Here is a 16,347-nt window from a genome sequence, read left to right as displayed (position 1 = left end):
AAACTGATTTGAAATAAATGGCTTCCTCTTTCCAAATCAACATGTTCAAGGGGTCCCTTTAACGCACATTTTTGAGGCTATTTTTCCCCCCCTAATCACAGCTTGAAAGGTATTTTCACATTCAGATTTTCACTGCCTAATAAGATCAGGTAATGACATCCACATAGCATTGGAGATCAAGCTCCAACAGACAAAACTTTTCTATTAGAGGACATAAATACAATATATCACATTTTGATATGTTCAGCTATAAAATCTCAAATGAACAATGATATGATGAATGATTAAAGGCAAGCTCCCCAAATATTATTATGAATTATCCTTCTTTGTATAACTGATGGCTTTAAAATACTTCAGGATATTTGATCAAGGTAATGATTAGTAGATATTTTTCTCTATAGACAGTCTAATCCATCTTCAGAGGTTGATGTCTAAAAGGAATGCTTTGAAGGTCTTTTAGTCTCTCTGAAGATATATTTGGTATGTATAATTTTTGGAAAGAGTTATAAATTAGAGGAAAAGAAAACTTCTTGGTTCACAGAGTGTGATTTGTTTGTAGGGGTCCAGAAGGCTTAGCTTTGGACTGGACAGAATATCCAACTTAATATAATGGGCTTTTGTAGTAGTTGTGTACAGTATATGAATATATTGTAAATCTATAACATATTATAAAGATATTGTAAGTAATCTATATATCCTAACTAAAAGGAAACTAAACTTGAACATTGGGCGCTATCTAACAAAATGAAATTTAGTGGTGAAAAAAGTAAGGTTTTACATTTAGGCAAGAAAAACCAAATGTACAGGTATAGTATAGATGGTACTTTGCTCAATGGTAGCAACTGAGAGAGGGATCTCAGAGCTCTAGTGGACAAGCACTTAAATATGAGCCAACAATGTGCTGCAGCTACCAAAAAAGCCAACACAGTGCTAGGCTGCATTAACAGAGGGATAGAATCAAGATCATGTGAAGTATTAATACCACTCTTCAATGCCTTGGTAAGGCCACACTTGGAATACTGCATCCAGTTTTGGTCACTGCAATGTAAAAAAGATGTTGAGACTCTAGAAACAGTACAGAGAAGAGAAACAAAGATGATTAGGGGACTGGAGGATAAAACATATAAGGAACAGTTGCTGGAATTGGATATGTCTAGTTTAATGAAGATAAGGATGAGGAGAGACATGATAGCAGTGTTCCAATATCTCAGGGGCTGCCATAAAGCAGAGGTAGTCAAGCTATTCTCCAAAGCACCTGAAGGCAGGACAAGAAGAAATGGATGGAAACTAACCAAACAGAGAAGCAACCTAGAACTAAGGAGAAATTTTCTGACTGTTAGAACAATTAATCAGTGGAACAACCTGCCTCCAGGATTGTGAATGCTCCAAAACTGGAAGTTTTTAAGAAGAGACTGGACAGCCATTTGTCTGAAATGGTATAGGGTTTACTGCCTGAACAGGGGGTTGGATTAGATGACCTCCAAGGTCCCTTCCAACTTTATTATTATTATTATTATTATTATTATTATTATTATTATTATTATTATTATTATTATTGTCATTGTTGTTATTGTTATTATTATTATTATCTCAACATTAGTACTATAGTTAATCTTACCACTCAAAATTTATTGCAACTGGGTTTTTTAAATAGTGAAGATACTTGTTTCATGTAAAGATGGATTTGGGGTGATCAGAAAATATTAAATATTTAATAACAAATTATTCTCTATTTAAGAAATAATTATTTGGGCATTTAATTTTTTTTCTTCAATTTATATTCTAGCTTTTCTCTTGGAGCGCAAGAGAACACATTTCCCATTTTATTCACAAATAAGTTGTGAAGTAAATTGGGCTGAGGATCTCACCCAGTTTCCAGATATAAATGTGGAATTGAACCTGGATCAATCCCAGAATCTATGTCTTATAGAGAACACAGATCTAGATCCATTATTAGCTCTACACACAATGTAAACATGATTACTAGCACTCAGGCATAGTTCTCAATAATTCCATTAATTTCTTTCAGGGTCTTTGGTGCAGCGATACTACTGACATCTACCCTCAACATGCTAATACCATCTGCTGCTCGGGTGCATTTTGGATGTGTCATCTTTGTCAGAATCTTGCAAGGCTTGGTTGAGGTAGGGGATTGAAGTGCAAACTCTTCTACGAACAGCTTGAATCAGCAGTCAGCTTCCCTTTATTATGACCCTCAATGTGACACTTTGTTCCAACATCTTGCCTACTAAACGAGGGGGGGCAGGTTATCAATGGCATTAAAAGAATGAATGAAGCCAATTCCTATAAGCACTTCAGAGGAAAAGAAAGCCCAGTTGCCTTGGGCAACCAGTGCTGGACTGCCTCCAATTCACCGCTCTCTTTATCCCTTGTCTTCTCTCTACCTTTCCTAATCAGCTTAGCATCTTCAAGTATCTTGAAGGGGCTGTTTCAAATTAAGAGTCAACATTTTGCCTTTCTTAGTCAGCTTGGCATTTTCAAGTATCCCGAAGGGGCCATTTCAAATTAAATGTCCAAAATAGGGGCAATTTGGAGAGTCCGATGCCTCTCTATGCATGCAGCTTTTGTGAGATGTGGGGAGCTACCTGAACAAGCACAAGCCAACTTATTTTGACTGGAGCCCCACTTGGTTTAGGCTATAGCCTCACTCGTACTGGAAAATAACCTCAAATGTGCTTTTCCAAAGTAAAAATATCCCATAAGCTATAGAAAGGCATAAATGGTCAGGTATTTGATGCATAAATGGGATGATGCAAATACAGAATCTCTTTTAAGACTTTTTGTTTGTTCAAAAACGAGGCAGGAGAAATTGGAAAAGTAAGTGATTACAAGAAAACACATCAAAAAGCAACAAAAAGGTATCCATAAACTGGGAACTGACAGTTAAGATGTCAGTGTGATATTCAGATTATATGACTTTTAAGGTCCATTCCTACTCTATAATTCTGTGATCATATCAGACAGGGGTCCCCAACTTATGGTCTGTGTCCCATTGTCAGATTGTGGCCTACTGGCCACCAGGCCAAGGGACAGGCTGGCCAGTGCATGCACATACCCCCACTAGTGCTAGAGCCCGCAGATCCATTTGCACATGTGCATAGGGCTAGCAGCAGAGGCTAGCACCTGCGCAAATGGGACAGCTAGCACCATGCGGGTTGTGCGGTCCATTTGCACATGTGTGAGGTGCTAGCAGAGGTGGTGGCTAGTGCCTACACATCTGCACAAATGAGGCCACTAGCACCATGCGGTTGCATGGCCCGTTCACGCTTGTGCGTGGGGCTAGCAGTGGTGGGGGTAGCACCTGTGCACATGCGCAAATGGGCGTTGGTGGTGTTGTGCAGGTGCACATGGCTGTGTTTGTGCATGGCCCTGTTCATGCATGTGAATGTGCACAAATTTCACAATTGTTACCTTTCCCTCTGGGCCACCAGCATGAAAAGGATGAGGCAGCCATATCTGGACTGCAAAAATATGTATGACCACTAGATAGCAGCAAAAAGTTATTTTTTTTCTGTAATACTTGCTACCATGTTTAGTGGACATCTGGATTTTGCCATCAAAATATGGTAGCCAAGGCATGGGCCTCAAGAAGAGCGGAAGAGCAGAACAGCAGCAAGGTGAACTCTTGTTTCTGATCACTTGTCCTCTCTGCAAAAAAGATGCAGCAGTCCTCTGCACTGGAAGCAGAGGCATCAGAGACCCCGTTGGTTCTCCCAGCTACCATTGCTGATTGCTCTCTTCTTGTTTTTGCTGTCTTCTTCCTTCTTGCCAGTGAAGAAATGAAAAAAGAAGAGATGTATCTTGCACATCACCATGTGCTCATAATCTAATTTTGTACATTGTTTTTGATTTAATGTCCTTATCCATGTGAAGATAAAAACAGTGATCAAAGTTAAAATGTTATTATCAGTTGCCAAGGGAATGCATAAAATTAATGAATCAGAAGAGAAAAAACTCCAAAAGAACATTGACTCAAGTTCCAGAAAATCACTGAAAAAGGATTAATACATTTCAAGGGTATCATATGTTACACATAATCAACATTTCCCACTCTTCCCTCTTTTTCAGTGTATGATTTACCTACAAATACTCTCCGATTTTATGCCTTATCATTTCTGCATCCACCCTTTGGGCCTTGCAATAGAGCTTGAAGACGTAATCTAATCTGCCAACTAGCCCTAGGACCCCAGTAGGGATGGAGGGTGGTATTTTGGGGGTAGTTAACAGATTAGACATCGTGGTCAATTGAATATTAATGAATGTTAAATTTATGATGTTAATGTTTTATATGGTATTTTTACTGAATAATTGTAAACCACTTAGAATCACCTTGGCAAGATGGGTGGCATAAGAAGTTAAATAAATAAATAAATACTTTTGCCCCTTTTGTTTAACCTTTTATTTGTATGTCAGTTGTAGCATCTGTAAATCAAATAACCTTCTTCACAGGGTGTAACTTATCCAGCTTGCCATGGAATATGGAGCAAGTGGGCTCCTCCTTTAGAGAGAAGTAGATTAGCAACTACATCTTTCTGTGGTAAGTGACATCTCCATTATTTCACTTGTTTTGCATTCTCCTTTTTCTAGCATACACTGAAATAACACATTTCTGCAGCTCATCATCAATATTCACACATATTGATTGGAGTGAGTTTTGTGAAATCAAATTTGGGTCGATCACCAGGACCACAGATTTATGTTTCCAAGCTTTCGGATTCATGCTGGAGCCCATCTTCAGGGAATTTCTCTCTTGGAATATGTGCTTTGGGCTGTTCTGTGAGTTGTGTTTATGTGGTGCCTTCCTATTGGCTGATTGGTGTGTTGATGGCTGGCAATTGACTGTCATTTCCTTGGGCTGTGAAACCCTCAGCTCCTAAGTATTTGATAGGCTGGTGGTAATTTAGCACTGACAGGAGGCTGAATTAACAAGAGTGCTGAATTACTACCAGCCTATCAAATACTTAGGAGCTGAGGGCTTTGCAGCTGAAAGAAATGACAGCTAATTGCCAGCTATCAACACACAAATCTGCCAGTAGGAAGGCATCACATAAACACGACTCACAGAACAGCCCAAAGCATGTATTCCAGTATAGAAATTTCCTGAAGATGGGCTCCAGCATCTTGGAAGATGCTTGGAAGCATAAATCTCTGGTCCCAGTGACTAGCCCAAATTCGATTTCACATCATTAACCTGGGACACGTATCTTTGCCTTTGTTTCCACAGAGAACAATTCAGACTCATGAATAGACTCATTTTGTTTGCATGAACAAAAGTTAAAAACTTGAGAACTGATTCTTGAATGTTAGACATCTTATTCTGGTGAGGATATTTGGATTTATCAGTCTGAATCAATAATTGTGGAAGAATAATGTGTTTCCCCAGTTTTTGTGTGTTAATTTACAGGTCTGGACATAGTTAAGCCATTGTAGCTGTGAGATTAAATTAAAGAATCTAAGCATAGCATATAGATCACAATATTAATACATTGAAGATGGTGTGGTATATAGTTAAAATGCAGAAAGATGCAGGTTATATTCTTCCTTTAGTCACAGGAAGCGCTTTGAGGCCATCACTCTCAGTCCTAGATTGGGAAATTGAAAATATATTTATCTATCAATTTACACTGGGCAACAATGGTAGTTTATGGTCTATAAGCTTCAATGAAGAGACCTTCACTCAGCAATGGATTGATTCAGGTTGATAACAACAACAATAATAATTAATATACTACGTCAGCTTTCCAGCTTGACAAATAAAGACAAGTGCATCCAAAAGAATCTTTTAAGTATTCATGGCTACTGTTTATTGGGTACATTTTTTTCCTGGATTTATAGGATGGTTATATGAACTAATCATCTGATAACATTAACCAATAAGATTGTAGGATTATTTGTAGAGGTTATTTCATTTATTTTCAACTTCTTTTACACCTGAAAAGAAACAGATTAGGAAAGAAAGACCTAAATAATTCATATGGTCGTTTTAACCAGAAGATATTAGTGAACAGTTTTCTTAGAAACTAGAAAGATGTCTTTCAAAGGCACCCAATAGGAGTCACAATGAGATTCCCATCACATAATTGACATAATAATATCATGAGATATGAAATGCTGCTGCCCCCTGCAGATACCCAAAATGCCAATGGGAATTGAATTTCAGATTTGATGCCATTTCAACAGATGTTTATAATTTACTTGTGTGTGTGTTTTTTTTAATTATCATTCTCTAGGATCCTATGCAGGTGCAGTCATTGCAATGCCATTGGCTGGGATTTTAGTGCAATATACAGGATGGTCTTCTGTGTTCTATCTGTATGGTATGATCTTCTCTTCTCATCTTGCTTTAGAAAAGTAATGAGAGAAAGTTAGCAACCATAAATATAATCCTACAATCTGAGAGGAAGGATGAAGCACTCATTTAGGATCATATCCAACAATGTCACTCTATCCATTAATGTTCTGAAATTCAGGAAAACGAGGAATGGTGATTTTTGGTAAACCCTTGCTTATGAGTCCATCATCCCCAATGCTGTTCTGATTTTTTTCTGGAACAAATTGACAGCTCAAATCTAGTTTTGGGATCCCAGATTATGAGTCAGAATATGGCTGTGTTCTAATGCTATGTATAAATACATTAGAAACAAGAGGAGCAAAACTCTGGGGGAATTTAGACAGAAAGAACATTCAAAAAGGACAAATTAGATTGCCTAGAAATACAATTCCCCAAACAGTGGAATTGTTCACACTGTCAAATTTGGCTTAAATGAGGACAGTGACTCAGTCATGTTACACTTAATTCAGTGTAAAACAGGGCAGGTTGAATTTCCATCCACGAATCTGATCTTTGCTTAGAATAATTTTTTATGGAAATGAAGTTAATTATTGTAAAAGGCATAGAGGATTCTCAGCAAGAAACTGTAGAGGAGCAGAAAGAACCTTTCTGTAAAGTCCTTTTTCTGTTTTCTGTCAAGTGGGGTTTTTAACTGAAAAATTAACTGATAGCAATTGAATTTAGGGAGGAAAAAAAATCAATAGGTGGAACGTTTCTTGTATGTACAGTAACTATTTACAAATCTGAGATAAATCCAGATGAAGGATCATCTTTAGAAGGCATAAAATGTTAACCAATAATTTGAACATTCCATCCCAAATGTCTCAAATTTCATCCATGCATTGTTTCCTAAGTTCTCTTGAGAGTCCAGTAATTTTCCAAGTGTTTTCAGAAATGTTAGGATTTTCCAAAGTTTTGACCATTTTTAAGTCAACATTGTTTATAGGAGAAGAGGGGCAATTATATTAAACATGTGAATTTGAAGAATGAAACTGGAGATGAAATAATTCTCCACTGTACAACTAATTCCATCCATATGTGGATGATATGCCGAGAATCAGATTTATTTTACCTGCTTTTTTCCTTTTCTCCCATGGTTTAGCCGTAGTTCTCATTCTTCCCCTTCTCCACTGTAAGATTCAAGAGGGAGGCCAAACTAGATAAGGCCCGAAAGACAGTGTTCACCCCACTGTGCTTTATTTTATGCATCCTCTTTCATTTTGTGCAAGGAGTCTATCGAATTGGATAGGAATTTTAAGGTGGTATTTTTTAAGGTGGTATTTTTCAGCTGGACTGCTATGGCTGTAGCCTGTACCCATTGTATTTCATGGAATCTTCTGAAAAGGCCTAAAACTATTCAATTTATCATGGAAGTCATGGTGAATAAATGAACATATGACCCATTTGCTTAACTTAACAGAAGAGGATTCCTGTGATCAGGAAGAAGTTACATCCCTGCTTTTATAGGGTTACATCCGATTTTCCAACTGTACCCCATAAATTATTCTAGCAGAATAGTAGAATCACCAGGGATTGCATACTTTCTTAGTCCCTTGGGGATTAAATAATCTGAAATAGAATTAAAATATGTTCATAAACTTAGAGATATTATTTGGAGAGTGTCTGCTTAGATAAAAAACAAAGTAACATTTCAAACAGGTGATTTTCTAAAACCAATGTTTACTTCTTGAGTAGGAGATTTTCATTTCAATTTGTCCTCCTATTATGTCCAACAGGAAGTTTTGGCATTGTCTGGTATATGTTTTGGATTTTGGTGTCGTATGAGAGTCCTGCAAAGCACCCTACAATTACAGATGAGGAGCGCAGATACATAGAAGAAAGCATTGGAGAGAGTGCTAATCTTCTAGGAGCAATGGAAGTAAGGATTTTACTGCTGTGTGTGTTTCTGTACAGACCTCAAGAAAAACAATAAGCTGCTAGCTAAGTCAGGGACTGTACTAAAAATGAAGATGGTTTCATCTGAGCTGTGTAGCACTTAATCTTGTTAACTGTTTTTTTTTTAATTCAATTGCTATATTAAATCTCATCTTTTGAATTCTCACTCCAGTCTTCACCTCAGGATAAAGATCATGTAACACCAAGAATAATGTTAAAAGTTAAATAATAACATAGATAAGTTAAGGATTCTGCGGTTATGTATGTGATGACGCATATCAAATCAAAGGCCAGCAAAATAAGTCAACAGACTATGTATTCTATTTCTCTTCTTGTTTTTCTTTTTTTTCTTTTTTTAACATTGTGTTTCCCTTTACATATTTAATAAATAAATATATTTATTTATTTATCTATCTATATTATTTATTTAATTAGTTATATATCAATAACATGAACAGTCGTATGTGGCGTGTACATTCATATGTGATTCTGCTGATTAACAATAATGACAAAAAATAGAGTAAAACCATGAAATCTAGTTTTAAAAAGTGTGGGAGGTAATTGGAACATAGTTTTTTAAAGATGTATCATATTGTTTGTAGTTTATAGTGCTGTAATCCTGGTCTCTCAGAATTTACAGTTTCTGTTTGTTTTTCACACATGCAAGTGAGAAAGCACAAATACGGAAGCGTGCACACTAAGAGCAGCTTTAAACTCTTTAATATGTCTAAGAAATAACCAGCTGCTGTCTTCTTTTACAGAAATACAAGACTCCATGGAGAAAATTTTTTACTTCTATGCCGGTCTATGCAATCATTGTTGCAAACTTCTGTAGAAGTTGGACTTTTTATCTGCTCCTTATTAGTCAACCTGCTTACTTTGAAGAGGTGTTTGGATTTGAAATAAGTAAGGTAATTTCTTATTACTTGAAATTTGAACTGGCATATTGTAAAGGTTCTTGGATCTCAACATAAAATATATGAACCTTCCTTAATATTCACTAGGCTTCCTATCCCACCATTTTAAAAAAGATTAAACAAGCAAGATAAATAAGCAAGAAGCTAGCTTTCATGAAGCAAAGCATTATCCTTAAGCATAATCTGTATTTTCATCAGTGATTCTGATTCTCATGGAAGCCAGATAAAATCTTAAAAAATAAAAAGTGGGTAACTATAGTGTAGTGTTCTGTGTGTATGTGTGTTTTGCCTCCCTCCTCCCAACAGAATGGCAGTGCCCTGAAAATGATTTGAGTCCCTAGGAGTTATCTAGAGAAGCCAGTTCCTTTCTTGCCATAGTTGTTAAATGAATCACTGCAGTTGTTAAGTTAATAACACGGTTGTTAAGTGAATCTGACTTCCTCTTTGACGTTCCTTGTTAGAAGGTTGCAAAAGTTGATCTCATGACCCTGGGACATTGCAACCATCATAAATATGAGTCAGTTGCCAAGTGTGTGAATTTTGATCACATGACCATAGGGATGCTGCAATGGTCATATGTGTGAAAAACAATCATAAGTCATATTTTTCAGGGCCTTCAGATCATTAAAGGAACCGTTGTGAGTTTGTTTATCTGCTAAATTTCCCCCCATCAATTCATTTATTCTATCAGTACTTTTTTATTAAAATTTCTGATTTTAGGTGGGAATGCTGTCTGCACTGCCACATTTAGTGATGACCATTATTGTGCCTATTGGGGGACAAATTGCAGATTTTCTAAGAAGCAAGCAAATTCTTTCAACCACTACAGTCAGGAAGATAATGAACTGTGGAGGTAAGTTTACTTGTTATTAAAAGGCTTGTTGGAACATCCTACAAGTATTGCACTGCATAAAATATCAAATTCACAATAGGTTCACATAAACTGATAGAGTACAAAATTGCTTTGCTTGTAACTGTTATAAAATAGAAGTACCAGCATAACCAAAATAACCATACACTGAACATAAATTTGGATAAATTCTGGGAGAAAGTGGAGGATGGGGGGGGGATCCATGGTGTTGCAAAGAGTTTGACATGAACTAGAGACTCAACCAACAACAGCAGTTTCAAAAATCCTTGATTAATACTTGGACCATGATAGTCAGTCATCACTGATGTTCATTAATAGTCTAGAGAAAGAGTTAGGGTTAGAATAAGGTAAATAAAGTTCCAGTTAAGTTCCACCTGTATTGAATTCATGGATACAGAATCATAGAATTAGAAGATATGATAAAGGTAATTTAATCCAACTCAGCTCAGTGAAGTATGCAGTAAGGTATCTACCAGATGGCTGTTCACCAATTGAACAGAAGAGAATATATGTAGCTCAGGGCTGAACTATGGGAATCTTTGGTGTCCTCTGAGCATGGCTAATTGCTTGCAGACATTTCATTACCTAGCTAGATAACAGAATCAGTGTAAATAAGTGTGAGGTTTACTGCCTGTTTATATACAATAGCTTGCCCTGGCAGTTTTGATGAAGATGTAGGGCTTTTATAATTTGTTGGCTGCTATGCTTTATTTTCTCTGTTTTAAGTTCATTTTAGTGGTTGTACATATTGTATATATACTTTTCCTGGCAACAATATGGAAGCAGCTTATCACTGTCTTCTTTCAACACCTTTTGACTTCCCAATCTATTCTACAACTCTATTGTTTACTGAAGTCTCTCCTCTATCTGCTAACCAAATTTACTCTGCTTAGCTTTCCGAAACAAGCTAAGACTGGCTAGTTGTTCTACCTAGCTGTACTAAATACTCTGAAAGAACAATAAGCATTATCAAGTTTTTTTTTATTATTATTATTATCCCCAAGGGTTTGGAATGGAAGCAACCCTTCTCTTGGTAGTTGGATATTCTCATACTAGAGGTGTGGCCATTTCTTTCCTTGTTCTTGCTGTGGGGTTCAGTGGATTTGCTATATCTGGTAAGTTAATTTCTTTATCAGTGTAATATATTCCATTATAATAAACAAGATAATATGAGAAATATATACAGAGCTTAGCTTCTGGAATTCTTTTACTAGCAATGGGCAAAGGAAATATCTGTATTTTCTTCTGCATGTTGTAACTCGATGTGGTAATATGTTATAACTGGATGTGGGTATGCATCACTATATCTCTTATGGCCTATGTCTACCAGAAAGCATGTGCTGGGCTGCACATACTTCATTCTGGTGCATGTGGTTGACAGGGAGGATAAAGTGGGCTTTAAATAGGGCAGTCACCAAATTCTCATGCCACAGTCTCTCTCTGCAGTCTCTGGACTATTTGTCAGACAAATCTTTCTCTGGCCAACTTCTTCCATCATATGAATCTTTGACCAACGTCTTCCATCCTATGAAACCATTAGTTCAGCTGCAGAGGGTAATTGTGCTGACACATTCTGAATCCCTTTACATATTAATTTCCAGAATTCTGTTGGGTTTAAAAAAAAAAGAGCAAATTAGGGAAAACTCATGGAACACTCTGGATACTAACCATAGAAGTAATCTGTATTTGTCTATTTCATTTCTTTATGGATAATATATTGTGTTGTGTGTATTTCTGTTTTACCCTCATGTTGCATCTGGATATATTTTGTATCAGGAAGTGTAGAGTGAGCTGTGTATATACAACCCTGGATCTTATGGAGGAATGGCTTTAGAATGCAGCAGTCACATTTCTAACCACTATCTGACTAATTATCCCATTCACATGTATCTGAGATATTTTCTGCAGTGCCTCCAGATCCATCCCTATCTTTCTTTGGCGAGCTTCTCCCACTAGGCCAGCTTTGGTCCTGTTCTTCCCATTTTTGCAAAGTTATCTTACTGATAGATAGACAGATCCTGAGGTCATGCATATAATTTATTTTCAACATTTCACTGAGTAGGAAAGAATATAAATGGATAGAAATGAATTTGATATCATCTTAAGATTTACTATGAATGTTGTTCTAAACATAATAGGTAAAACAAACATTTAGTGATATATTCTTTTTCTACGGCTCTGTTAACAAGCATTATTTTATATTACAGGATTCAATGTCAATCATTTAGATATTGCTCCGAGGTATGCCAGTATCTTAATGGGGATTTCAAATGGAGTTGGAACATTGTCTGGGATGGTGTGCCCAATAATTGTTGGAGCAATGACAAAAAACAAAGTAAGTTTTGCTACATTACAGTTTCCAAAAGTAGTTTTGGTTATTATTAGCCTTGAAAAAAACGGTACTTATGTTCCAATCTGATCAAATTCATTATCACATGTCACAAGTATAAGTGGTGTAAGTTCACATGTTATATTCTACAATAAAAGTGAATTCTGACTAGCTTCTTCACCTTATGATGTTAATGAAAGTCCATGGTGAATAAGATGAGAAATAAGGATAACATTCCTTGGGTATTTTTTTTTTAAAAAATATTGTCCTTATTTTCTCTTAAGATTTTTCAAGTTTTTCAGGCTAGTTCTCCCTGTTACCCTTTACTCCTTAAAGTTCATTTTCTTCTTCCTTTGTACAATAGTTAGATACAGTTCCATAAAAACCAGTATAAGCCAAAATAATCCCCAACAGCTATTCTGGTAGTATGACCTGAGCCTCCTATGCTATTCTGATGGCCCCATCTTTTTTGTCATAGACACGTGAAGAATGGCAGTACGTCTTTCTTATTGCTGCTTTGGTCCATTATGGGGGAGTCATATTCTACGGAATATTTGCTTCAGGAGAAAAGCAACCTTGGGCAGACCCTGAACAGACGAGTGAAGAAAAATGTGGCTTCATTCACGAAGATGAACTTGATGAAGAAACAGGGGACATTACTCAGAATTATGTAAATTATGGTACCACTAAATCTTATGGTGCTACAACCCAGATTAACGGTGGCTGGCCAGATGGCTGGGAGAAGAGAGAAGAATTTGTACAAGAAGAAGCACAAGACTCATATAGTTACAAGGAAGGAGAGGATTATTCATAACAGGCCTATGTTGGGTATATTTTGTAGTGTTTGTGATTTATTCATTGTGACTGTTTACGCACGCGTGCACCACACACACACGGACACCAATGTGACATAAACATGTAAACACATATCAGACAAGAAGGTCTTACTATAAAAACCAAGAAATACTACCATTCAAGTGCAATCTGTATGAGTTTGTGACATTTCATCACTTCCATTTGGGTGTCTCCATGCTATAGAGTTTTAAGGGTTATCTGGTCAAAACTGCACAGGAAACTAGGTCTTTGCAGTATAAATGAGTGAGAAACTCAAAACTAAGGAAAAGCACAACTACCATGCAAGTTGGGACATCAAATGTTCAGTTTAGAAAGCCGAAACTTCTTGATCATTTAAAAATGCACTTACATATCGTATTGAAAGAGAACAAAACATTGTTTGTGTGTAGGTTTACTTGGTACAATGTAAGAAATGTATGGTTGATCAAAATCAAGTATTTCTTATCGAGTAAGACTTCCATTTTAGCCCCAGTTCAAGTCCTTTAAAGAGAATTAAATTGAGACTTTACAGAGCAGTCTAAAATATAATGTTTATTATGATTATATATCGTCAGGCTATTTTATTTTTGTTAATTGGTTGCTTTCATTGAACATTTAGGCACAAACTTTTCATTTCTGTTATTTGCAGGCCAATACAGCAGTTGTTTGTGTCAGGTTATTCCTGATAGCTATCAACCAGTAAATATATATAAATAGATATATATTTAGCCTGACCTTCCATGCAGAATAAATAAGCAAGATGAAAGAGTATTTCTTATAGTTATTGTTTGTATAAATTACTAGCCATAATAAATCTTATGTTCACCCAGACAAATCCAAAGAAAAATATACTGCAGACACATAGCCCTAGAAGAAACAAGTATTTCTTTGAAAGCCTTTTAAAGTAAATGCAAGAAAAGGAAAAATAAAATAATTATTTGTTTAATCCTGGATAGTTTTTCATGTTTTCAGAGGTTGTGCCACAATTCTATAAATAAAGTCATAGTTTATTGCAGATGCTGTATAATGATAGAAAATAGTGCTATTTTAAAGATTTCTGAATTTTAAAATAAATTCTATTTGTCTTGCAAACCAATAGAACTATAATGGACCCACAGAGTAGGAACAGCCATTTCCATAGTGAGCCCAAAGTGGCAAACCACAGGGGATGGGCTGCAGAAGAGGGTAACTTTTACAGTGCTCAAGTGCAATTCTAATTTCTCCAAATCCAATGGGAGGTTGGGCCCTGGCTTCACTGGGGTATGGATTGCAGTTTTGTGTCTTGTCCAGAAACCCGAGACCATGGAAGATCTCTAGGAGGCCCACCAAGCTTTTGCATGTGCAGGCTTGCATTTGCTACAGTTGAGGAGCAAGTCAGAATATGTGCATCTGTTATGTGCGTGTGGACCTGCCATTCCCATTGAAGTGACTAGGGAAGCCCAAGAAAATGAGCTCCGTGAATGTGGAGCTCTGGATCAAGGCCTTGTATTTCTTAGAACGTTCTTCTATAAGAATTGTAATGTTAGTGTACCAAGCAATAAGTGCCATGTACTATTAAGTGCATGATCTTTTAATCTTTGTTACCATCACTACTGAGCTTGCAGTAGATCCTTGAGACAGTTTGGGTTAATACATTTTACAAAAGCAAAACAGACAGGACTAATCAACAATAAAAAGTTCATTCTGCTACTAGACCACTTAATGCTCTAAAAAAAAGTATCCATTTGCCAGCTCCAATGAAATGATTAGTGTTGTATGTTAAAAAGCCATTTCAGGTTTTTTGATCTGCTCCTTGTATTGTGCTAGTATTTTAAGGCCCTGCTATTGCAATATACAACTCAAGGATCTTCTCCACCTCCTCTTTTCTCCTTCTTCCCAACCCTCCCCTCCTTCTTTTCTTGTACTAAACTTACCCCTACTTTTATCTGGAGAGAGAGAAAAAAGTCAATTACACATTTTGCTTTGTGCCTCAAAGTGATGTAAAATGTGGCCATAGCTTTTGCTGTGAAAAGATGTGGACTGTGTCACTTTTGTTGCTGCTAAAAAAAGTGTTAATAAATGCTCTATTTATCCTTTTATATATAAAGAAAAAATATTTGGGTGTTTTCTTTCAACATGTTTTCTATGACTTGGTTCTTAACTATTTTGCAAAACTGAATTGCCACACATAACTACCCAGGACTATAATACCCCAGGGCCATTTCTTTCCGGTTCTATTTTTAGGAAGGAAAACAGACACTTGTGTCTCTCAAGTGGTTGTGTGAGTTACAAACTATTCATTATATGCTGAGTTCCAGTGGAATATCTAGCCATTCAACTCTGCCAAATGAAACGTCCCAACATGTCTCCCATCATTGGTTCTTAAGTCAGTTCATCACATTGTAACCTACCAGTGCTTCCTTAACAATTCCAAACTGATTGATGGCAGAATCAGATATATTGGCCTTGTTTGCTGATTAGCCACCCTAATCCAAAATTGATTTTTCCTGTTATCCATTTATGTAGAAAAGCTCTAAAATCAGTGTACTCAAACTTGGCAATTTTTAAGATGTGTGGCTGGGGAATTCTGGGAGTTGAAGTCCACACATCTTAAAAGTTATCAACTTTGAGAAGCATTGCTCTGAATTAGGGATCTTCAAACTTGGCCTTTTTATGACTTGTGGACTTCAACTCCCAGAATTCCTCAGCCAGTGTGCCTGGCTGAGGAATTCTGGGTGTTGAAGTCCACAAGTCAAAAAAGGGCCAAGTTTGAAGATCCCTGCTCTAAACGATGCATAACCCAGAGTGAATGAGATTATGCCCCAGGTGAGTCTAAAGTTACCTAGGAATAAACTAATTTTTCCTGGTAAGCTAACTCCCTTGCCCTTGCTTCATGTTGTGTGAATTACATACTGGAAAGTTGGTTGCTTCTGATTTGGCAGAAACAACCTCATTGTAGTCTCCTTGGTAAGGCTTACCATTTACCCCATGATGACCCAGGAGAACGAAAAGAAGTAGAAGGCTGTGTGGTGGATAGATTGGCCAGGCTGATCAAGTCTACCTATGGAGGTGCTGAAGTTGATTATGCTATTATGGATTTCTGTAATTATTTTCACCTCTAGAGTTAAAATCTTTTAAAAGGCCAAATATAGGGAAACAAAAGTTTCCC

At 36.7% G+C, this 16,347-nt stretch overlaps 1 protein-coding gene across 1 annotated transcript in view; it reads left to right on the top strand.

The window, feature by feature from the left end:
• SLC17A6 (solute carrier family 17 member 6) overlaps positions 1-15,292 on the top strand; it is a 55,330-nt gene extending 40,038 nt beyond the window's left edge. Inside the window, exons 4-12 of the mRNA XM_039345569.1 lie at positions 2,030-2,144; positions 4,471-4,558; positions 6,252-6,338; positions 8,089-8,231; positions 9,010-9,159; positions 9,886-10,018; positions 11,041-11,151; positions 12,244-12,371; positions 12,844-15,292. Coding sequence (XP_039201503.1) covers positions 2,030-2,144; positions 4,471-4,558; positions 6,252-6,338; positions 8,089-8,231; positions 9,010-9,159; positions 9,886-10,018; positions 11,041-11,151; positions 12,244-12,371; positions 12,844-13,179 — 1,291 coding nt within the window. The 3' untranslated portion in view covers positions 13,180-15,292. The remainder of the gene's footprint in view (positions 1-2,029; positions 2,145-4,470; positions 4,559-6,251; positions 6,339-8,088; positions 8,232-9,009; positions 9,160-9,885; positions 10,019-11,040; positions 11,152-12,243; positions 12,372-12,843) is intronic.
• The last annotated feature ends 1,055 nt before the right edge of the window (positions 15,293-16,347 follow it).

The sequence above is a fragment of the Crotalus tigris genome, unplaced genomic scaffold (genome assembly GCF_016545835.1).
Source record: "Crotalus tigris isolate CLP2741 ecotype Arizona unplaced genomic scaffold, ASM1654583v1 scf7180000017961.1242950, whole genome shotgun sequence".
In the NCBI taxonomy this organism is placed as follows: Eukaryota; Metazoa; Chordata; class Lepidosauria; order Squamata; family Viperidae; genus Crotalus; species Crotalus tigris.
Note: the sequence above shows the minus strand (reverse complement) of the source record. Positions and strands in the feature narration are given on the sequence as shown.